General features: G+C 42.3%; 2 protein-coding genes across 2 annotated transcripts; both read left to right on the forward strand.

The window, feature by feature from the left end:
- The first annotated feature begins 15,646 nt into the window (after positions 1–15,646).
- On the forward strand, positions 15,647–17,222 carry LOC115793877 (C3a anaphylatoxin chemotactic receptor-like). The gene is made up of 2 exons (XM_030749041.1): positions 15,647–15,710; positions 15,903–17,222. Exons 1-2 carry the CDS (start codon positions 15,701–15,703, stop codon positions 16,958–16,960), a joined length of 1,068 nt encoding a protein of 355 aa, XP_030604901.1. The 5' UTR covers positions 15,647–15,700; the 3' UTR covers positions 16,961–17,222.
- Positions 17,223–20,030: 2,808 nt separating this feature from the next.
- Positions 20,031–21,110, forward strand: LOC115793876 (C3a anaphylatoxin chemotactic receptor-like). Its single transcript, XM_030749040.1, has one exon. The coding sequence runs from the start codon at positions 20,031–20,033 to the stop codon at positions 21,108–21,110; it is 1,080 nt and encodes a 359-aa protein (XP_030604900.1).
- Positions 21,111–25,309: the final 4,199 nt, after the last annotated feature.

The following is a 25,309-nucleotide window of genomic DNA, read 5'->3' on the forward strand; positions in this document are numbered from 1 at the left end:
TTAGCATTAGCTTACTAATTAGCATTAGCGTTAGCGCTGGGGTGAGAAATATTTCTTGCTAGAACCCTGAAGTTACCATGGCCACCACCAATGGTAACGGCAGAGAAGTAAGTAAGTTGTTTCTCCGCCATTAGTACATTGAGCTAGTGGTGGGCAGATCGATCCTAATATCGATAGTATTGATCAATATCAGTGTAATCTACCTGGAAAAAAGTTTGCATTTGTTCTTGAGTGATGATTTTGTACACTTAATTTATGAAAAAAAAAATTCCAGACATCAATGTATGGGGAAAATTGTTTTGTTAATGTTCTATTGTTTCAGAACAATAACTTTTATTTGATAAAGTATTTTCTACTTACATATAAACTTTGCCCATTCTATCCTGGGTTTTAACTAATTAATGATCCAAAGGAAAAGATCTCAAAACCAGTTAAACTTCATGGAAATTCTAAATAATTATTAAAAAGTATTGGTATCAGCATCTGTGATAGTGGCCCTGTGTTTACTTGGCATAGGATTGATACCAATCTTGAAGTATCGCACACAAACTACATTGAGCAGCATACACAAGGAGTGACTGACAGTGCTAAGACCCTCCTCCTGGCTCTGATTGGTTGTTTTTGACTGGGAGCGGTTCAAGGAGGAGGTGGAGGAGCTCCATTTTTTCGCAGATTATCGGTCTCATACTGACATGGTGACAGAATATGTAAAAAACAGATTTTTAATAAAAGTTACATACTGCAGCTTTAATCTGTATGAGATTAAGGCTTTAGTTCTTACTGTCGATGAGTGTTTGCCATTTTTTTTCCAGTTTTACACATTTAGCTATGTGGTTTGAAAAAGCACCCATTTTACAAAGATTGTTGGTTTAAAAACAACACAACTTTATGCATTGTTTATGAAGGCAGAGAAAAGTTAAGACTATTGTGATGAACTATGAATAATTGTTTACATTCTGTGATAAATGATGGAAGTCACCCAGAAGTATTAAATAAAGATGGTTATATTTATTTGAGCTGTGAGTGTTTAATATCAGGAGGATTTTATGGGAATGTGGATCTTTCAGATCAATTTGAGAAGTGAGTTTGATGTTTCACATTTTATTGGGTCATGTAGCGTCAGGCACCCTAAAAGTCCTGGTCTTGTCTCGGTCTCGATACACTCTGGTCTTGGTCTTGTCTCGGTCTCGGGTTAGGTGGTCTTGACTACAACACTACCTGGTACCAGGTACCAAGTACTAATGTACCAGGTACGGTACATCGTGTCAAGTCGTGTCGACCCGTGCTGAGTAGGTACTAATGGAAACCCAGCATATAAGACATAATTGTGCCTTAACATCCTTTTTTTTTAAATTCTTTTATTTTATTCTTGTTACCTCCAACAGACTGCTCTGCTCCTGCTCAGCTGTGATCAGTGCAAGAGCTACTGGGGTATTAACAGAATCACAGATGCCATGAACTTTGCTGGGGCTTCTGGAGTGTCCTCCTATCATGTAACAACCACTGTGATGATGAGATAAGAAAAACTTTATCCCATATTTGGGACAGAGGCCATGGTCCTCTGTCACTCGACGCCGTCAAACATCAAACGATCTGAGCCTTAATGAAGGAATAATAACACATAAGAGACAATCGTACTGGCGTAAATACACAAACCCATATAATTTATGTATCATTTATAGCGCTATAATCAGGGATTACAGCGGGCCGGACCGAGTCCATAAGTTGTGCTCGCGGGAAATAACCAGCTTAGCTAGCGCTACTGAAGAGGAGTGAGCATAAAAGGAGTAATGTGTGGCAGGTAAATGCAACATTTCTAATGCTCAACAAATATCAGCAAACACACAAAGTAATGTGCAGTTTGTCACACAGTGTGTCTGCTACTTAAAAGAAGAGCTGCTGTATTTCCAGGGAGAGCAAAGAGAGAGACGTTCACTCAGAGATGGAGAAAGAAGTAAGAAAGAGGACAGGAAGGAAGAAGAGAGGTTAGATTTAAAGGTAAGGACTGCAAAACAAACTGAAGTATGCTGACTTGTGTTATACAAAAACTGCATGAAAATACTGCAGTTTAGTATGTAATAAACAGGTTAGCTTGTTGTACTGTATTTACAGTAAAGCTCTGTGTTAGCCAGCCCAGTCTTGATAGCTGGCGATCAATCTGCCAGGGCCTCACCCTTGGCCACCGCCCCACACACTCTGCACCTGACCCCTACGATACCTCCTGTGGGTGGTGGACTAACAGGTGCACGGGCCCATGTCATCTCTTTGAGCTGCGCCCGGCCGGGCACCATGGGCTAATGCCTGGCCACCAGATACTCTCCCTCGAGCCCCCTCCCCAGGCCTGGCACCATGGTGGGGTCCCGGTAATCCTATCCCGGGCAGGGTAAACAGTTCCCTTGTTGGCATATCCATAGCAGTCTTCTGAACCCTATGGAAATGAGGTCATTCTGAGTTCAGTGTGGCCATGGAAAAAGACTTTCGGACGGCGTCAAACCAATTCTGGCAAACCATCAGGCTACTCAGGAGGGAAAGGCGGTGCTCTACTCACATGGTTTATAGTGCGGGTGGAATGCTGCTGACTTCAATATAGTCAGGTGGTGGAATGAATACTTTGAGGACCTTCCGCGACACCTTCTGTTGTGAAAGCAGAGTCTGGGGACAAGGAGGATGACTCGCCCATCACTGGACATGAGGTCACTGAGGTGGTTAAACAACTCCTTGATGACAGGGCCCCTGGGTTGGACAACATTCACCCTGAGTTCCTGAAGGCTCTGGATGTTGTAGGACTGTCTTGATTTACATACCTCTGCAACATTGCATGGAGATCTGGGGCAGTGCCACTGAATTGACAGACTGGGGTGGTGGTCCCCATCTTTAAGAAGGGAAACCGGAGGGTGTGCTCCAACTTTTGGGGGATCACACGCCTCAGCCTCCCCGGTAAGGTCTAGGCCATGGTGCTGGAAAAGCAGGTCCATTCATTAGTCACACCCCAGATCCAAAAGGAACAATGCAGTTTTTGTCCTGGTCATGGAAGGCTGGACCAGCTCTTTATCCTCTTGAGGAAATTTGACTGTTCGTGGGAGTTTCCCCATCCAGTCTACATGTGCTTTGTGGACTTGGAGAAGGCATTCGACCACGTACCACGGGGTGTTCTGTGGAAGGTCTTGCAGAAGCATGGGGGTGTCTGGCCTATAGTTGCGGGTCATTCAGTCCCTGTACAACTGCAGTGAGAAATTGGTCTGTATAGCTGTCAATAAGTCAGACTCGTTTCCTGTGAGCGTTGGACTTCGCCAGGGCTGCCCTTTGTCACCGATTCTGTTAATAATTTTTATGGAAAGAATTTCTAGGCATAGCCATGTGGCAGAAGGCTTCTGCCTTGGTGGCCTCAGAATCTCATCTCTGCTTTTTGCAGGTGATGCGGTCCTGTTGGCTTCATCAGGTGGTGGCCTCCAACTTGTGGTGGAACAGTTCGCAGCCAAGTGTGAAGTGGCTGGCGTGTGAATCAGCACCTCTAAATCTGAGGCCATGGTCCTCAGCTGGAAAAAGGTGGAGTGACCTCCCCGGTTCAGGGACAAGTTCCTGCTCCAGGTGGAGGAGTTTAAGTATCTCAGGGTCTTGTTAACGAGTGATGGTTGAAGGGAGCGGGAGATCAACAAACGGATTGGGGATACATCTGCAGTGATGCAGATGCTGCACTAGTCTGTCATGGTGAGGAAGGAGCTCAGCGCAAAAGTGAAGCTGTCGATTTACCGGTCGATCTACGTTCCTACCCTCACCTATGGTCATGAGCTATGGGTAGTAACCGAAAGAATAAGATCGCGAATACAAACGACAGAAATGAGCTTCCTCCAAAGGGTGGCTGGCCTCTCCCTTAGAGATAGGGTGAGGAGTGGAGCCATTCGAGAGGGGCTCAGAGTAGAGCCCCTGCTCCTCCACATCGAGAGGAGCCAGTTGAGGTGGCTTGGGCATCTGACTAGGATGCCTCCTGGGCACCTCTTGGGTGAGGTGTTCCGGGCATGTCCTACTGGGAGGAGCCCCTGGGGTAGACCCAGGACATGCTGGAGAGATTGTATCTCTCGGCTGGCTTGAGAATGCGCTGGGGTCCCTCTTAATGAGCTGATGGAAGTGGCTGGGGAGACGGAAGCCTGGACTTCTCTGCTTAGGCTGCTGCTCCCACGACCCCGGACAAGCAGAAGAAAATGGGTGGATGGATGGATACTTTGTATAGTGTTTGAAAGAGCTGACATGGTTTAAGTTCTAAAGTAAAAAATGCTTATTTTATTAAAAAGTATTTCTATTTAGAACCTGTTCCATTACATGGTTAAATAGCCAAGGCTTTTCTCTAAATAAATATGCAATTCCAATAAATACAGTGTGCATTTTAAAAATAAAATGTTTTTTTAAACATTTTTTGTCCCTTATCTCAGTAGTAGTACTGTTGGTACTAATAGTGGGAGATGCCTCTCTGCCAGATAGATCTATTGTATTATGGACGGTGACAGCATGTCTGGTCGGGTTCCAAACTCTTGAACCCAACTTCTTACTAAACAGTGTTGCTCATAATCTTCAATCACAGGCTCAGAATTTGTTAGTTCATGCAAGGTTAAAGACTAAGGTGAAGTGAGCCTTTCAGTCACTGGTACCATGATATTTAAGTTTTCTTGTATCTGTCCTTGTGGCACTGGAGCTGAATCAGTGTATTAGAGAAGGTGCAGAGGATGGTCAGTATTATTTATATATCATAACAGTTTGTTCAGTGACTTCTTTTCCACCACAGCTTCAAAACTTTCCAGTTTGCAGCCAATCACAGAGCCAGTCTTCCTAACCAATGTTGCTCCCTCATCAGATCACAGCAGAGTACACTGTGCTTGTCATAACTGAGTGACAGAAAAATTCCCTTTTTGTATAGCGCCTCTGTATTAGCTCTATAGAAAAGGGGTTGCACATGTAAAACGTGCATGTCTTGCACGTTTTACATGTGCAACCCCTTTTGCATGTAAGGATTGTCATGCTTTAGGGCACAGCTAATGGGAACCTAACTGTGCTGTTGAGTGTTTTTTAGTGGGTGTATCTGTATACGTGACTGTCCCTTTAAGAGGTACAGCCCAACTATGTGTCATGTGACCTCAACCAGGAAGTAGGTCGAGAGTGAGATTTCTGAGTGTTATCCATGTGTTCAGTCAATCCAATAACATCTGCATACATCTTCGCTCTGAACGTAGCATCGTGGGTATGTTATGTTTGATATTTTGTTGCAGATCGTTATGTTCATAGAATTTTTGGTTTGTGAAGTTTGACTAAAATATTTGTGAATGTTCTATGCAAGGTCATAGTATTGCTGTTGATTCATCATCAGACCAAGCTACCGTGATAAATACGCTAGTTCATTGTCATATATACACGGGAAATTTACATATTATCGGTGTAAATTAAGATGTGTAGAACAGCAACAGTTAAGAACTAGAAGCTAATTCATGTGAGAATCATTTCATTATTTACATTAATCGTATGTGTACATGTTAAAAAGAAAAGCAAACTGAATAAGTGATGTATCCTTTTGTGTGTTTTAGTTTCACACTTCCTTTGTCAATAAACCTGTGGACAAGAAAGCAACTTTCCTCAGAGTCTTGATATTCAGGAAGAGTTTAGCTGACTGTCTAGATGCATTCGCTGCATGTGATGAGGGCAGTACAGTGAAACCACGGCTTCGCAACGAGCTAGACATCGCAGTGCAAGCTGGAAGATCCGACTACACATCACTATACCCAGCTAGTGGACGATCAATAAACATTCACCTCTCTAAATCATTACAAGAAAATAGGCAATGATGACAGAGGAAGCAGCAACATGGGAGACGCGATCCCAGCCTCATGTTCTTCAGTACGATCAAGAGCATCAAATACAGAGTCTGCTGCTGCTAAAGCAAGAGAAAGCAAAGCAGGAAGCGGAAGCAGCGAAAGCTCGCCTCGCCTTCGCCGAAGAGGAAGCTAATTTAAAGCTTCAAAAGGCCAAATTAGAAGCCTCAATGGAAATTCTTAGCATCAAAAAGGAAACAGCTGCAGCTGTCGCTGAAGCTGAAGCACTTGAAGCAGCTGCCATTTGAAAAAAAACCCACCCAGCAACCAGTCAAACTGGGAAATGCCTTCCTTAGAAACCATCGAACGAACTAAAGAGTATGTTCTCAACCAAGTTCAACAGTTGGATGTAGAACATCAAAAAGTCACCCTTCCTTCAAAGCCACAGCTGGATACTGATGCCTTACCTATGCACCTTATGCCAGATGCTAAGCCCTTCATTCCAAATCAAGATAATCGTGCATCTCAGTTCTTTTCCCAGACTCCACAGCAGGCTCATGTCCATCAGGAGCTCACTCATGAGAAAAACGGTCCGATTTGAGCATGACCATTTTACTCCAGTGCACCTTCCATGCCACGAGTGAACAGCAGCGGTCATCCCCCTCATTCATCATATTCAAATCCTCAATTCGACGATTCTAATGTGAATGACTTTGTGAGATATCTAGCTCGACGGAGCTTGTATCTACGGTTTACTCAGTTTAATGATAAACCTGGAAGCGATCATTTCAGTCTGCCATCCATGGTTTACGTCTGACATCTAGTGGAGATGGACCTTCTGCTTAAGTGGCTAGGCAAAGAGTCAGCTGAACATGTGGAGCAAATTAGAGCAATCCACATAAACCACCCAGATGCAGGACTGACATGATTTGGAACCGACTCGACCAAATATGGGTCTGCTGAAATTATAAAGAGCCCTCTTCAAAAGAATTGAGACCTTTCCCAAAATAACGAACCAAGACTATTTCAAATTAATCAAGTTGAGCGATCTACTGAGCGAACTCCTGGCAGCCAAGGATGAAGGAGATTTACCTGGCCTTACCTTCCTTGACACGGCAGAGGTATCAATCCAATCCTGCGAAAATCCCCTGTAACCTACAGGAGAAATGGGCATCAGTAGGTTCAGCATACAAGCAAAGATATCAGGTTTCATATCCACCATTTGGATTTTTGTGGATTTTATCAGTCAAGAAGCAAGCATTCGGAACGACCCAAGTTTCAATCTCAACACTCAAGAGGAGATTGTCCAAGGGCTGAGAGGACAGCTTGGAAGTCAACACACAGAGAGGTTTCTATACGCACAAAACCGAGGTTTTCTCCAAAACAATCTCAAAAACGAACAGCTCTTCTCAAAATCTGATGATTGCAACAAAGTGTGTCTTCTACATAAAAAGCCACACCCACTGCGCAAATGTCGCGCATTTAGGGAGAAGTCCATTGAAGACCGTATGAGCTTCTTGAAGGAGAATCGTGTTTGCTTTAAATGTTGTTCCTCCACACTGCATGTAGCAAAACTGCACAGCCAAAATCCAGTGTGCTGAATGTAATAGTGAAAAGCATCCAACAGCGCTTCACCCTGGGCCACCACCTTGGGCAGCAGAGGTAGATCCTCCATCGGAGCACGGCGGGAGGACGAACTTTCCCTTCAACACAGGTCAAAACCCAATGCACTCAAGTTTGTGGTGGAGATCTTGCTGAGAGGTCGTGTTCCAAAATAAGCCTTGTAAAGGTTTATCCATCTGGGTCAAGAGACAAGGCTAAGAGAGTCTACGCCATCTTAGATGAACAAAGCAACCGATCGCTAGTTACCTCACGGTTCTTCGAAGTCTTCAGCGAGACAAGTTCAAGTTCTCCTTACACTTTGAGAACATGTGCTGGAGTGAAGCAAGTATCGGGAAGAAGGGCTTCGGGCTACAAGTGGAATCTCTGGATGGAACTGTTCGCCTCCCATTACCAAGTCTTATAGAGTGTAATGACATCCCGAACAACAGAGATGAGATTCCAACTCCCGATGTGGCATTCCACCATCCTCACTAAAGTCATTGGCACACCTGATCCCAGAGGCCGATCCAAATGCCCCAATCATGCTTCTTCTGGGCCGTGACATGCTCTGTGTTCACAAAGTCTGCAAACAGGTGAACAGCACTCACAACTCACCTTACGCGCAGAAGTTGGACTTGGGGTGTGTGATAGTCAACAATGCATGCCTGGGCAACGTGCACAAGCCATCAACAGTTTGCACCTTCTTCACCACTGCCTCTGATATTGGACGCCCCTCACTTTTCCGACCATGTCTAAATGTGTTTCATGTTAAGGAAAGTTATGGCGGATTCCCAGCCAACGAACACCTTCCAGCATGCTTGGAGGAGTCATCTGTTTGTGAGGCTGACCACCTAGGATGCTCAGTCTTTCAAAGAACTAAAACAACAACCAAGTAGCACCATCAATTCAGGACGTGTACTTCATGAATAATGCAGGAAGGACTTCGCAAAGACTCAAACAATAGCTGGATAGCGCCATTGCCTTTTAAACATCCACGCCCACGGCTCCCCAACAATAGGTCTCAAGCGTTGAAACATCTCATATCTCTCAGGCGCAACCTTGACAAGAAGCCTGAAATGAGAGAGCACTTCCTGAGCTTCATGGGCAAAATACTTGAGAACAACTATGCGGAGTTAGCTCCTCCACTCAGTGAAGAAGAAGAAAGGTGGTACTTACCCACATTCGGTGTTTACCACCGAGAAACCGAAACAAATCCGGGTTATCTTCGATTCGAGTGCCCAGTTCAATGGCATATCCCCCAATGATGTGCTGCTAACTGGACCGGATTTGAACAATACACTCCTCGGAGTTCTGATCCACTTCAGAGAAGAAGCAATTGCCTTCACGTAGACATCGAGCAGATGTTCTACTGCTTTCTAGTCAAAGAGGAGGACAGGAACTTCTTACGTTTCCTTTGGTATGAAGACAATGACCTCTCCAAAGGCATTGTCGATTATCGTATGAGGGTCCACGTCTTTGGCAATAGCCCCTCTCCTGCAGTGGCCATCAACGGTCTGCACCAGTCTGTTCAAGGTGGTGAGTTCCATGTCGACCATGATGTTCAGCATTTCGTGATGCATGACTTCTATGTAATGACGGGCTGAAGTCTCTACCTACAACTGAGGCTGCATCAGCCTGCTCAAAAAACACAAGATGTACTTCGAAGTCAAATCTGAGACTGCACAAGGTCGCTGCAAATAGCAAGGAGGTCATGGAGGCTTTTCCTCCATCTGATCGGGCCAGCAATTTGAAAGAGCTAGACCTTTATGTCAATCAGCTTCCAATGCAATGCAGGTCTTGGACTCGGTTGGAACCTCCAGACAGACTGTTTCCAGTCGACGTGGAGTCTTATCTACCATCAACAGTCTTACGATCCTCTTGGTTTTGCAGCACCAATCACTATCCAAGGCAAGGCAATCTTAAGAGAGCTCACGCAAGGTAGTGGAGATTGGCGACGCACCTCTACCAAAGGAAAGGGAGGAAGCCTGGTTAGCGTGGAGAGCATCTTTGACTGAACTCCTCTCACCTTTCGATTCCCAGATTATACACCAAAATGTCACCTTCAGCAGCCGCCAGGAAAGAGTTGTGTGTCTTCTGTGATGCGTCGATTAAGGCTATCGCTGCGTAGCGTAATGGAAAGTCACAGACACAGGAGGTTGCAATCAGATTGGATTTGTCATGGGCAAAGCCAGGCTAGCCCCACGTCCGGAGCATACAATTCCCAGATTGGAGCTCTGTGCAGCTGTGGTGATGGTAAGGTGGATCGATCTGTATTTCAAAATATTCAAAGGACACTAACAGCGAATCTGCTTATAAAAACAAAAAGAAACCGACAAACGCCACCCTGGATTCCACCCAGGGAAATATTCCTTCAACAGACGCCAATTCACCAGCACAAGAAGGACACTCAGGTTCGTTTCACTTAAGACAGAGACGTTGTAAGATATAAAACAAAATAATTTATTTTGTTCATAAGAAGCAATAAAACAACGATTGCATAAAACAATATAAAAAAATGAACTGGGAGCTGCGGCTTACCCGTGTCGAATGAGGTGCTTGAGGAAGGGCTGAATATCACCACCGCACACGTGAATACTTAATACCCGTCACCAGCACACGCACACACAAAACCTAAGTGCCACACGAAGTCTTAGACAGTCAGTCACGGCACACAAAAATAGATCCCACCACCAGGGGGCACCCAGATATGATCACGGCAGCCGTCAGCTCCTAAATAAAAGAAATAAAACAAATTACAATTTTAATCAACCTTAAAAACAATCAGCAAAATAAAAACAAGTCTTCAAATAATAAAACAGTGTGGGTGAGAAATTACTCACCACACACGCACATTAATAGAACCCCGGTTCTCAAATAAAATCCCCACAACCCGCTGACCTTAAAACCAGCAGGCGTGCAATAAACAAGGTAAAAGCACACCCGCACATAACAATAGTGCTTAAAACTCTCCTCTGCGCCGTCTTCCTGCCGGCACAACATCGAAGGGATCGCACCAATATTAAAGCAAGGCAGTGGGCATAAACACTTGTATAAAAAAAGGGGAAAGGCAAAACAGCAGCACACTGTAGCTTTATCCCGGGGAAGCGATGGCGGCGCCGTGGAAGCAACACGCCGCCGACCCAGGCCCAAACACCCTATAACACAATAAATATTAAAAATGACTGGCGAAAATATTGAATGTAAACAGAAACCCGCGGAATTACATACCAGTCAATCAATGCTTGCAGGGACCAAATTGGCCTGTATGGGGCTTCCCCAGCTACTACCTACAAATTAAAAGGCAAATAAGCTACAGGAATTAAAATCTCGCATTCAATAAAAAAGGGAGTCATACCATACCCAAAGCTTATGGAGGGAGGGCTACAAGGTTACCACCAGCATACTCTGCTACAGCTAGGAGAAACGTGAATGAAAACCCGGAAGCGTGTGCATCACCGAGAGCAAGATCACAATATGGTGTTACACGCCGCCCTTTTATACCATGACCGCCCAGTCATAGCAGCCAACCAATTAGAATCCATTCTGCTACACAGCAGTGCTTGCATCGAGCTAGCTGACCTAGTGTCCACAGAACTGAACTTTCAGCTCGACACTGTATCTTACTATACGGATAGTAAAGTGGTCCTGGGCTACATCCATAATGAAACCAGACGGTTCTACGTCTATGTCAGCAATTGGGTACTACGGATCAGAAAATCATCTAATTCAAACCAATGGTACTTTGTACCCACAGATCAGAACCCAGCAGATCATGCCAACTCGTTTTGTTGCTGCTGGCTAACTCATCCATACCAACTGGTTGGTTGGACCTAAGTTTCTGTACTTACCTGAGCTAGTGGTCTCTGAGAGAAGCTACGATCTGGTTGAGCCAGACATAGATCCAGATGTGCGACCTCTAGCATCTACCTTGAGCACAACCACATCCCCTGAACATCTGGGTTCCCAACGATTTGCCAGGTTTTCTTCCTGGAAGACACTCACCTATGCGATGGCCCACCTTGTGCACATAGCACATCTTTCCATGTCAAGGTAGCCAGAAGCGACTCCTGTAGAGGCTGGCATTACTGCAAGGCAGATATCAGTGTTGAGGAGAGGAATCAAGCTTCAGCCATCACCATTAAAACAGTACAAGAGGAGACCTATTGCCAGGAGATCAAGTGCATCCAGGAACAGAAAAAGATTCCTCAAAACAGCCCTCTGAAGAACTTGGACCCCTTTGTTGCCATTGACGATCTGTTAAAGGTTGGAGGTCGCCTTCAACATTCCAACCTGGGTCAAAATGAGAAAACCTCCAGTGATTATACCAGGACAACATCATATTGTGACTTTGCTCATCCGACACCACCACGAGCAGGTACAGCACCAGGGCCAACTCTTTACTGAAGGTGCCATTCGGTCAGCCGGCTTCTGGATAATTGGTGGGAAGAGGAAAACGAGCAGCGTTGTGTGATTTGCAGACGTCTTAGAGCTCCTGTTAGTGTTCAGAAAATGGCTTCCCAGCAGCTCGCCTGTCTTCAGATCCTCCTTTTACACATGTTGGACTTGATGTCTTTGGTCCTTGGATCATCTGTTCACGACGGACTAGAGGTGGTCTTGCACACAGCAAACGCTGGGCTGTGATATTCACTTGTGTGAGTGTGAGAGCCATTCACATTGAAGTAATTGAATCCCTTGAATCATCCAGCTTTATCAATGCCTTCAGGCGATTCATTGCAGTTCGCGGACCAGTCAAGCACATCTACTTGGATTGTGGCACCAACTTCATTGGTGCTTGTAAGGAGATGAATATACCTTCCAACATTGACAGTACCACAGTGAAACTTACCTGTCAGATCAAGGCTGAGTGTGGACTTTCAATCCTCCTCACGCCTCTCATTTTGGCGGAACTTGGGAGAGGATGATTGATTTGCAAGGAGGATTCTTGACTCTATGTTCATCCAGATGAAAGACAAACTTACCCACGAAGTGCTGACAACTTTCATGTCGGAGGTTGCAGCAATCATCAATGCCAGACCTCTGGCTCCTGTGACGACTGACCCCGATGACTCATTCATCCTGACGCCTGCTGCTTTACTCACTCAGAAGATAAACATCGCTCCAGCACCTGCAGGAGAGTTTGGAGCTTCAGACCTTTACAAGCATCAGTGGCGCAGGTCCAGCATTTGTCTAACACCTTCTGGACCGATGGCGGAAACAGTTTCTCCCAACACTGCAACCACGCAGAAAGTGTCTGGTAGCTCATCCAGACATCAAAACAGAAGTGTCGTACTCCTTAAGAACATTCAGTCGCCAAGAAACGAATGGCCTCTTTGACTTGTGACGCAGACTTTCCCGAGCAAAGATGACAAAGTCCGGAAAGTTGAGGTGAAGGTCTGCAAAGCAGGAGGTTTTTTCAGTCTTTCTCAGGCCTGTCACTGAGATAGTGCTTCTCTTCTCTCCACATGGCTAAGAACTGTTGTAATCTAGCAGTGGCGTGAGATCACGCCAGGCGGGGAGTGTGCTGTTGAGTGTTTTTTAGTGGGTGTATCTGTATACGTGACTGTCCCTTTAAGAGGTACAGCCCAACTATGTGTCATGTGACCTCAACTAGGAAGTAGGTCAAGAGTGAGATTTCTGAGTGTTATCCATGTGTTCAGTCAATCCAATAACATCTGCATACATCTTCGCTCTGAACGTAGCATCGTGGGTATGTTATGTTTGATATTTTGTTGCAGATTGTTATGTTCATAGAATTTTTGGTTTGTGAAGTTTGAACTAAAATATTTGTGAATGTTCTATGCAAGGTCATAGTATTGCTGTTGATTCATCACCACGATAAATATGCTAGTTCATCGTCATATATACACGGGAAATCATTACATATTATCGGCGTAAGTTAAGATTGTGTAGAACAGCAACAGTTAAGAACTAGAAGCTAATTCATGTGGAGAATCGTTTCATTTATTTACATTAATCGTATGTGTACATGTTAAAAAGAAAAGCAAAGACTGAATAAGTGATGTATCCTTTTGTGTGTTTTAGTTTCACACTTCCTTAATGTCAATAAACCTGTGGACAAGAAAGCAACTTTCCTCAGAGTCTTGATATTCAGGAAGAGTTTAGCTGACTGTCTTGATCAGCCATCACCAATAGGCGGACCTCGGTCCAGATCTGGACCGAAATGATGTCTCAAGCGGACCCGAACCTAATCCCAAAACAGAAATAACCACTTAATTAAAATCTTGTTGAGCGCTTTCTGGTTTACAGTCCTTACGGTAGTAGCGAAGCGTCCAAACAAACCCACTGACCAATTGCATGCAAGTTTGGCTATACCACGTGATACCACCAAGCTGGTTCCTGTCGGCTGGTAAACTTTGTAACAAACAGGATTATTATAGTTAACAAAAACTAAATAATGAAAACTGAAACAGAAAAAAACATTTTCATTAACTGAAATAAATAAAATCTATAATTAAAAGCAAAAAACAGTATTGTGAGTTAACAAAAATAACTAAAACTAACAGAAATTATAGATAAAATGACCTTTGTTTTTGTAATTTTATTTAACAGTTTAAGCTGGAAGCGCTATCAGGCAACCCTGTGCGTGCGTGTGCGTGCTCACCGCATCGGTCCGCAAAGTAATGGCAGCGGTCTGCCAAGAAACCACACTGATCCCTCAACGTAACCTGACGTGCGCCTCCGGAGAAATCAAACTACATGTCGGGTCCACACAGCCCACAAGTTGTGATTAACCTGTTCAGTCCTTGTGCGTTTCTGGCTACTTTTTGCTGCAGTTTTTGAATTCATCAGTGAGAGAATAACAATCAGGACTAATAATCAAAGCATCAATATAAGGACTCACAAATGTCAGAGACTGCTGGAACTATTGGAATGGATGAAGAAAGTGGACAAACACGGACAAATATGTTTGCAGCCAAAAAAACTGAGCACAAAGAGCGAGGACCAAAAAAGTCCCAGCCGGCACCGCATATAAAACACCGGCACGCGACCGCAAGGTAATTAACACACAATCCAGCTACACAAGCATAAATGGTCAGCCACTTAAGTAGGTTGTGTACAGAGGCCGCAAAGCTAGCTCTCCGAGCAGCTCCAAACCAGAAGCAACTTCATGTGGTGAGAACATTAGGATGCAGCTGGAAGTGAGCTTTGATTCCTTCAAAGAGTTCAGTTTGTTTTTGTCCAAAATTCGCTGTGTTCTGATGTTTTACACCACGTGTTCTGCACTGACGCTGAAGTTTGTTGTAGAGTTTATTCAGTTTTGGAGTTCGTGTTTTTCTTTTTGTTTCTCCTTGTTGATGTTCATGTGTTTCCTTAATATTACACACATTAAACACGTAGTGCTGCTATTTTGTGAACAGTTGGTTGTTGAATGCAATTTTTTAAATGGTATCTTTTGTCGAGTTATTTTTACACAATAGTCACTCATATATATATATATATATATATATATATATACATATATTATATATATATATATATATATATCACATTAAATAGTTGGACTTCTGGACCTTGGCCTCATGAAATTTTGTCTGACTGGACCTCTTTAAATTTTATTTGAATACCCCTGGTCTAGATGCATTCGCTGCATGTGATGAGGGCACTGACAAAGAAACAAAATAACAAATCTTTCATTTACATGTTTCCCACCTCGCCATCTATGAGTACTTCCATACAGCATCAGTGTTTTACTAGATGTTATTATTTGTATTGACATTTAATGGTATCTGCTCCTCACAGCATTCTGCTGTTAGGTGCATTTATGATAAATCAAGCAAAAATGCTTAAACAGCCAGTTTGTCCTTCATGTCCATCTGATAAGACAGAGAGCTGCAAAGTGTCTGTGAGGATGTGTGAAAGTGAGTATAGCTGATTAGAAGAAAAATATAAACTGCAAACACTTATTCTGTACAGTCAAATATACAACACAAGAACAGTACACAGCAATAAATAATGCCCTTGTAAGACTTGTCCAACCTCTTGAACATGATCACAAAAGTGTTCATTCAGTTCCAACAACAAACAAGTAATATCATGCAGTCTTATGTTGTTGCATGAACATATGCTGATGTTTTCCTGTTATTTTGTCATTTCTGTATCTGTATGACATTGCATAATCTAAAGCTACAAAAAATGAGAGGGAGGAGTAAATAAAGTCAGAGAGCAAGTAGAATCTTGCAAACAAACAAAAAAAAAAAACCACTAAAAGCAACCATAGCAATAGAAAAAACCGATAGAGATCAACTTTAAAATAAAGACAGACTCTCTCAGCTAAAAGGAACATGGGGATGGGTGAGATACTTTAAACATATATTAGCCTTTCTTTTAAACTGCAACAAGAGATGCACATGGTGTGATTTACTGTTAAATGAGAGTTCATTCCTCTTAGTTTGGATTTCAGTGCATATTCTATATTGTAGTAGATTACTGTCTGTAATGATATACTTTCCTTTTTCTTTTCAAATAATATAAATTCTGCTACAGGTCAGTCTGCACTGGATGCAGCTTCCAAACACATCCAAACAGCCTCCATTGTCATCTACTGCTTGATAATTATACTTGGAACTCTGGGCAACAGTCTGGTCATCTATGTGACAGGCTTCAAAATGAAGAAAACAGTCGACTCAGTTTGGTTTCTCAACCTGGCCATAGCTGACTTCCTCTTTGTGTCCTTCCTGATTTTCTCAGTAATTTCTCTCTCTCAGAATCACCAGTGGCCCTTTGGAGCATTCATGTGCAAGCTCAACAACTTTGTGAGTGTAGTCAACATGTTTGCCAGTATCTTCACTCTGACAGCCATGAGTCTGGATCGTTGCTTGTCCGTCTGGGTGGTGGTGTGGGCACACAACAAGCGCACAGTCTGCAAAGCTCAGCTCATATCAGCTGCTATCTGGATGACTGCTACTGTCTGCAGCACCCCTTATGCCACTTTTCGCACTGTTTGGGAAAGCAATGGGTCAAGATTCTGTGGTTATTCTGCAAACATGACACGTGAACAAAAATGGAGTCTCTACACTTTTCGCTTTGTTATGGGCTTTTTGATCCCATTCCTGGTAATATTTGTCTCTTATGTGGCCATAGGCATTCGTGCAATGCGCATTCAGAGAACAAGGACACGGAGGTCTCGCAGAATCATTTTCTCCATCATTTTTGCATTCTTCATCTGCTGGTTGCCATTCCATGTTTTCAATTTTATAGAATTGAAGGCTAGGACTAACCAAGACCTCTGGGGCATTGTTAGAATTATGGGTCCTCTGACTGTGAGTCTGGCCTTTCTGAACAGCTGCCTGAACCCCATCCTCTATGTTTTCATGTGTGATGAATTCAAGAAGAAGCTTCAGAAATCCATATGTTTTGTGCTCGAGAGTGCCCTGGCAGAGGACTATTTGTCATTTATGTCCACTCGCTCCATATCATCAACCTTTTCAAGGATTTCCCGAAAATCAGATGCTGCTGCAACTTTAGAGAACATAGACCCAAATGCTTTTGAATCCTTCACAGAAAGCAAAGCGGTCACTGCAGAGACACCCAGGTCTGAATAATGCCTCAACAGCAGAAATTGTAAATTGAAATTTTTTTAATGCAAAATTTTAATCTCAAGATAATTCAGATGGTAAATTTGTGTAAATCTAAAATGTCTATGTGTTAATTTGTTACCTAATGTTTGCTTTTAAATGTTCTTACTATTGCAGAGAGAACCACACAGGAAATCTAAATTAGTCATAGTAATGGAAAACCTGTGATGTTGTGCTGCAGCTTCAGCTTCTGATTGTTAAGTTGTTGATTAAATGAATCAAACCTGTAAAGTCAACTGTTAAATTTTCCTTTGAGAACAGCTTAATATTTGTTATGTAAGCTTTTAATGCTCCAGCATATTTAATGTTTATTAGTATAAGCATCCATTAAACTGTCACAAGAGACTAAACTTTGATTGAGCTTTATACATTTTTTTAAACTGTGAATAAAAACATGCTGAGGAAGTGTATTTGTCTGCCTGCGTGATAAAGCTGACTTACACCCTGCTAACCACGAACCGTTGTTTTATCTGACACAATATCACAGTGTTGTGCACCTGACTTATTGCATTCCATAATGTGGAACACAGTATGTAAAATAGAGTGTACCACAAACCATGAAAGTATCAGTTTTAAATTGAAAACAAAAATGAAGATAGTAATCTGAAAAATCCCCTTCAGCACATTCACACTTTAGCATTAAACCATGAATCAGCTGGTTGTGCATGACTAAAAGTGGAACTAACTAAATATTTTTTAAAAAATAAAAATAAACTGCTTTATTTTCACTGAGCAGCTTTCATGGTTGTCATTAGGATTGTTTAAACAGGATCATGCACCACTTGCATGAGGAGAGAGTGGAGCCGTGTGGGGCCCACTGAGGGAGGTGCAGTCTCTCCCACTGCCATTGAAAACTGCGCACACACATTGCTGTAGTTTAAAGTTTGTCAGTCCTTGAGGGCCCAAGCATTTATTTTGCCTGGTGGCAAGCAGCACCTCTGATGGCAGCATCTGGCCCATTTGGCACATACAGGACATCTGGACCAACTGCTCAAAAAAAGAAAGAACACTTGATTGTCTTAATAAAATATGGACTGATAACTTCTTAGAAGTGTTTACATAAGCAAATTTCAGCAAATTACATGAACATTTGCCAGCTTCTTTACACAGCAGTATGAAATCATCATCATCCATGCATCTCTATCTTGACCCAAAGCAAATGCAAACCCAGCCTACAGCAAAGGTGAATGTAAAACAGACAAGACGCACCTGTCACAAGTTTGGTGGAGTAACCACTGCCTTTCACAGTCCATAACTTCAGGTTAATCTCCACACACTTGAAATGTACCTTACAGTGTCAAATTCATAACTGTCAAGGTGTGGCTATGTGGCAGGCAGGGTTGGATCCAAATGCAGGTCGAGTAAGGTGGATCTGAACTAAAAGGAGCTTTAATGCTGAAATTTCTTGTAATGTTCCAAGAAACAAAATAGAAAATCCAAGGAAAGTCGTTAGTCCATGACAGTCATGAGACAATAAATATTACACTTAATTGGAAAACTACATTATAAATAAGTTATGTGTTAACCACCTGACTACATCTTCTTTATTGCAGGATGGTCTGTGGATGTTCCTCAATCAACCAGTGCTGGGTTGTCACTGCTGTGTGTCACTTAATGATTCCCATAATGAGACAATAAATCTTGCAACACTCTAATAACGCTCCTGTCTTATTTGTTTTCTTTAGTCCATCACACTACCATGTGATCCTGGGAAAACATGAATGTCCATTCAATAGTGAACCAATTCAGATCAAGTACATTTCTAGAGTAAGTAACCATAAAACACAAACTAAAGATCTCTTTAGTAAAATGTGACCATTTGTCTAAATGGCATTACCACCAATTACGTATGCATCTTCTTTATCACAGATTAGGAGTGATTTATGTTTGGTTTATCCTCACCTCACCTCAGGCCATCACTCACCCTTACTACAATTCTCAGAACTTCAACAATGACATCACACTTCTAAAGGGCTTCTATCCAGCACAACTGTCATGCATGCCACCTTTTTGCATGCTCTCCTCCACCAGCAGCATCCCCCCCAAGCCAAATGTATGACCACTGGATGGGAGCTGGACTGGAAAAACCTGAGTTTATTCCAGAAAGGTAAATTTACATAAACATTTGCACAGTTTTGTTTACATAAGCAAAATGCTAGAAAGAAATACACTGTTACCAGGACACAACCCAAGGTAAAATGCAAATGACTTCTTGTGACTTTAGACTCTGATCCATGTATGTCAGTGTGTCCTACCTGCAAAACTGGATTAACCACATTATTCTTTATAACAAATATGCAAACCCATGTAAAATTCACAAGAAGAATTGATGTGCTATATGGCACAGCTTATGTGGATCCTGACAAAGAAACAAAAACACACAATTACATGTTTCCCACCTCTCCATCCATGAGTACTTCCATACAGCATCAATATTTTATCGGATGTTACTATTTGTATGGACATTTAATAGTCGCAGCCTCGGAGAGTACTGCTGTTTGGTGCGTTTTTGATAAACTGAGCAATAAACTCATAAACTAGTGTCGGTTTATTGTTTTTGTTGTTGTCCACGTGAGAGGTCAGAGGGTGACAGAGTCTGTGAGGATCTGTGAAAGTGGGTCCAGTGTAGCAGGAGAAAAATGTATGTAAATACAATCAGTTCATGAACTATACAACACAGACACAATGCACTGCAATAAACACTATTCTAGTAAGGATTGTCCAACATTTTCAGTGTAATCAGAAAAATATTGATTTATTTCCAGCAAATATGATATCATGCAATTTTTTTTATTTATTTGCTTTTTCTGCGTAAGCATATTCGGATGTGTTTCTGACCTCTGTTACATAAATTGAGAGGGAGGAGTAACAAGAGCAAATAAAAGCAGCCAAACACAGAGTTCAACATAGGATAAAGGCAGCCTCTCTGAGCTGAAAGGAACATGAGGACTGGTAAGATACTTTAAACCTATATTGGCTTTTTTTTAAAACTGCATTCAGGTGATATAATTTCTTAATAAACTGAATAAAGTTGTTGATGTTTTTAGATAATATCAGTGTCCCTGCAAATCAATCATCTGGACTGGATGCAGCTTCCAGACACATCCAAACAGCCTCCATTGTCATCTACTGTGTGATATTCATAGTTGGAACTCTGGGCAACGGGCTGGTCATCTATGTGACAGGCTTCAAAATGCAGAAAACAGTCGACTCAGTTTGGTTTCTCAACCTGGCCATAGCTGACTTCCTCTTCACGGCTTTCCTGATTTTCTCAATCATTTCTCTCTCTCAGAATCACCAGTGGCCTTTTGGAGAATTCATGTGCAAGCTCAACACCTTTGTGAGTGTAGTCAACATGTTTGCCAGTATCTTCACTCTGACAGCCATGAGTCTGGATCGTTGCTTGTCCATCTGGATGGTGGTGTGGGCGCACAACAAGCGCACAGTCTGCAAAGCTCAGCTCATATCAGCTGGTATCTGGGTGATTGCTGCGGTCTGTAGCACCCCTTATGCTGCTTTTCGCACTGTTTCAGAGAAGAGGACCTGTTATTATTTTATAAAAGATGAACAAAAATGGTGTCTCTACACTTTTCGCTTTGTTATGGGCTTTGTGATCCCATTCCTGGTAATATTTGTCTCTTATGTGGCCATAGGAATGCGTACAATGCGCATGCCAAGAACAAGGAAATGGAGATCTTGCCAAATCATTTTCTCCATCATTTTTGCATTCTTTATCTGCTGGTTGCCATTCCACGTTTTAAATTTTGTAGAATTAATGTCTATGACTAACCCAGACCTCTGGGCCATTCCTAAAATTTGGGGTCCTCTGACTGTGTGCCTGGCCTTTCTGAACAGCTGCCTGAACCCCATCCTCTATGTTTTCTTGTGTGAAGAATTCCAGAAGAAGCTTCAGCAGTCCATATGTTTTGTTCTTGAGAGTGCCCTGACAGAGGACCATGTGTCATTTATGTCCCCTCGCTCCATGTCATTAAGTTTTTCAAAGACTGCCCAAAAGTCAGACACTGCAGCAACTTCAGAGAGGATCAACCTAGCCACTTTTGAATCCTTTACAGAAACCAGAGTGGTCATCACTGAAGGAACACTGAGCACTGAATAAGACTTCAAAAACAGGCAATGTAAATTAAAATGAATCTTGATGATAAAGTGCAGATTTTGTTTAGATTGTTCTTACTATTGCAATGAGTATCTCACTGTGTGCACTACAATAGTAAAGAAAAAAGAAGGCATAAGTTCTCCAGTCAGCCACAGTAACTGAAAATCTATGTGGATGTCCTGTAGCTCTGGGTTGCAATTATTGATTTCTTGATTTGACCAATAAATGTAACATATTATGTGATTTTTTTCCTCAAACCTTTGAAGCTTTTATATTTGTGTAATAAACATTTCATGCTTGAGGATATTAAACCATAAATAAACATGGTCACTTGCCAAGTTAGCGGCATCTAAACTATCTATGCATTATGTCCAGTACATTCTTCAAAACTGTAAAATTATACAATTACTGAGACTGTGGAGATGTGTTTTGCTGTATATACTAAATTACTTTACAAAATGAAATGCAACTTGTGTACATGTTGAGGCATTGGGGTTTCACCTCTGACTAATGAAAAAATTTACATGCCTCTTGAATATGAATGCTAGAATGAGTCATGATACCTTTTTACCTGTATGCTATTCTTGTGGGCTGATTGTTAACATGTGCCAAAATTAAAGAAGTAAAAGTGGAAGATTTACTTTATTATTTTTTTGTCTTCCTTTATATTGATTATGTTCAAAAGATACATGAAAACTTTGATACCAATATCTCAAAAGCTTTTTCAATTTCCCCAGCTCTGAGAACACAGTTTCCATTCTCCAATGTAATGATCAAATTAGGAGGCTTAGTGGAGTTCAAAGTTCAGAATTGGGCTACAAGCTCAATTCTAATGTCCCACCCTTTTGAACTAATTGCCCAAAACTGATCATCTCTGATCACTCCCTTTGACCCTGTTTACATGTAATTGGTGTATACTTACTGTAGTTTGCCTGTGTGTGATGTTTGAAATATTCCTTTAATTCAGCAAAAGGTGTTAAACAGCAGGTGTCATGGAGGATCTGAAGCACTGGTAAAATTAGATTTTATAAAGCCAACAACCGACATTGTGGATCTTGTGTGTGTCACATGACCAAAAGTTAACTTCGTATTCATAACGATGCTGACTTTCTCTTGGTCTCTCGATTGTCTACAGCTGTGTTTTCTTGCCCTCCTACTTCTGGTTTCCACAAAGCTGCTTATCAGCTTGCTAAGTTAGCCCAGGGTTTCCCCTGCACATCCACATGAGTGGATGCTTTTGGCAGCATCTGAAAAATGAATTATTTGAGCGCTAAGTGCTTCTGTTTATTTCTAAGGTGATGGCTGCAGGGTTCCAAAACTTTAAACTTGATACATTTAAACATTAAAGGTTACCATCCTGTAATGAAGTCTAATAAAGAAAACATGGAAAACTCTTTAATGTGTCAGGAGATCAAAGTGGAATTAGTTTTATTGACTGAACAGGTATTCTTGATGAATGTCCTGTGTTCTGGTAGTTGCGATTCCAGCAGTGTGAAAGAGACTTTGTTTCCACGTGTCCCCATGTCCTGGTCCTTCGTCTCCTATGTTATGTCTGCATTGGTTTACCTGTTACCCACTTCCTGTTCCTGTGTCATTGAGTCTTGCTCTGTCTTGTCTTAATTACTCCCAGCTGTGTATCCACCTGTTCCTGATCCTCTCATTATCCTGTATTTGTATTTAAGCCCTGAGCTTTCCTCTGTTAATTGTTGCGTCCTTGTTGTCAGTCCCTGCCACTGTGTGGTCTCCCATCTGTGTTACTCCAAGATCCAGTAAGGGACAAGAAATGAGGGGTGACTCAAGATTTTTCACAGTATTGTATTTCCAATAATAATTCCTGCCCTCAGACATGGCATCTATTATCTTTTAGGTTATTTCCTTAAAATGTATTTAATTTATTTGAAACTCATATGCATGTGGTTTTAACTAAACACACAAACTATAACAACTCAATAATTCAGATTAAGAAGTAAGTATATGTAGCCCAATAAATTAGTTGCCACACAGGACACAATGACTGAGATTCTTGCAGTACTTTAATATAGGAAAGGACACAAATTTGATATGAACATACTGAATGGAGGCCTTAACATATTCCTCATTTGACAACAGAGAAATACAGAAAGAAAATATGTAAAAACAAAAAATGGCAGTGGGCTCTGGCTATACACAGAAACTAAACAAAACTAAACCAAAACCCTGCCACTTACATTTTACTGCAGGTTTTTTAACTCCACGTTTGGACGCTTTGGAGGTTGCACATATGACGTCATCTTGCTATATATGTGAGGACATGGCACACCTCTAGGCCACACAGGGCATTAGCACCAACAACTCAAAAAAATAAAAAGATCCAGAAATTACCATTCATAAACTATCCCCTGGTAATTTCTTCAAAGGTTTTACACAAGCAGATTTCAGCCAATTACAGGCACATTTACCAGTTACTTTACACAGCAGTCTCACATCATTACCATCTCCAGCTCAGTCCAAGGCAAATGCAAGCCCAAACTACTGCAGCAAACATGGAATTAAAATAGACCAATATGCACTTGGCAAAGTCCTGGCGGAGTAAACCACAATGCTGCCACCTTGTGACCAAAGTCCATAACTTCAGGTGAACCTCTAAAGTGAACTTGAAATGTTCCTTAAAACATCCAGCTCACAGCCAGTGTCTGTGCTGGTGCTTCTGGGGTATCTTATCAAGTAACAACCATTTTAAAGCCTGAAGTGCACTCCTATGAGCATAAATGTGTATAAAAAAAAAAAGAGAGAGCCACTTTCATGATTCAGAAAACTCTGACTTCAAGCTCAACACAGCACGCTACCCCACTAATCTTGCTCAGTAGAACACCCCTCTAGCAAGCCCATATAGATTTTTATTAGATCCTGATAAGTTAAATATTGGAACTGACAGAGAGTGTCTTTATTTTTCACTATGACTGTATATAATTTCTCCAGTGGTCCTCCCTGGGGTCTCCAGCCAGGAGGAGCACCGGTTCTACTGTGAGCTCCTCATCCTATCTCTAAGACTGAGCCTCGCCACCTTGGGTTTCAGTTCAGGTTCTTCTATTTAACCTTAATCTTTCAGTCATTACCCAGATCTCACTCTTTCTTTACCACATTACTGGTGATGCAACACCACCTCACACTTGACTTTCCTGTAGCTTCTGAATAAGATATCAAGGATGCTTATGAGCCACCGTATGCTTGAATCTGGTGTTTGTTGTGCCAAATACAGTCCAATAACAAAGCAACACTCTGGTTTAGAACAAGCAGGCCATTCCTCCCGTTCATACCTCTCCAGGTGTTTCAGTCATTTTCCTTGTGAGCGCTGAAGTCTCACAGGGGAACTGGTGGAACCCCTTTCAAGATCCCACCAAAAGACTCCAAGAAGGTCAGGTATTCAGAGCTACTGTATAAAAGCAACAATCTCGAGTAGCTTGTGAGAATCGCCACAACAATCTGGCACCTTACGCCATGGGCCACTCCAGAAAAAGAAAGGATCCAGCCCATCTCCAGGAGTTGTTTCCAGCCCGCTGTATGTGCACGAAGGTGAGCCAAACTTCCCCACCAGTGAGGTGATGCTCCATGTTCCAGAAATCAGTCTGCAGTGCTTAGGGTTAACAAACTTACACCCCCCCCTTTTGCCTGCTGCCCAGCTCATGCTGCACCCAACCCCAGTACCTGTCCAAGTAATAAGTGGGTCCACAGGAAAGCATCTACATGCTATTTTCTCTGGCTGTGCCCGACCAAGCCCAGAAATCCAGGCCTGGTCACCAGCTGCCTGCCTTCAAGCTCTGGGAGGGGCCCTAGTTTCCCTTTCCTAGTTAGGTTGTACAGCTCAGACGTTTCTTGGTTTTCTGAATCGCTCTTAGTGTGATCACTGCTGAGATCATACCAGAGGCTTCTGACAAAGAAAACAGCTCCCAGGATCAAAAGAACATGCAAACCACTCCACCATGCTAATGTGGCAATTTGTGGGTGAATAAATCTTGCATTAATAGAGCCAAACAAGGCTCTATTAATGCAAGTTATTACTTAATGGCAAATAAATGAAAGTGTAGCCAAGCTGTACAGAAAAGTATGCTAAATCCATCACTACCAAGCTATTTCAAGATCCTTATCAAAGATTTTATTCTGTTATCTAAGCCAGCTGGAAAAACCCATGTCTCATGTTGGACTGACTCTGGTGGCCCTCTGGT

The sequence above is a fragment of the Archocentrus centrarchus genome, chromosome 16 (assembly GCF_007364275.1).
Source record: "Archocentrus centrarchus isolate MPI-CPG fArcCen1 chromosome 16, fArcCen1, whole genome shotgun sequence".
NCBI classification, from domain to species: domain Eukaryota; kingdom Metazoa; phylum Chordata; class Actinopteri; order Cichliformes; family Cichlidae; genus Archocentrus; species Archocentrus centrarchus.

Excerpts from the sequence above, each read along its gene's own strand:
- LOC115793876 (XM_030749040.1), top strand. The coding sequence starts at position 20,031 with ATGTTTTTAGATAATATCAGTGTCCCTGCAAATCAATCATCTGGACTG.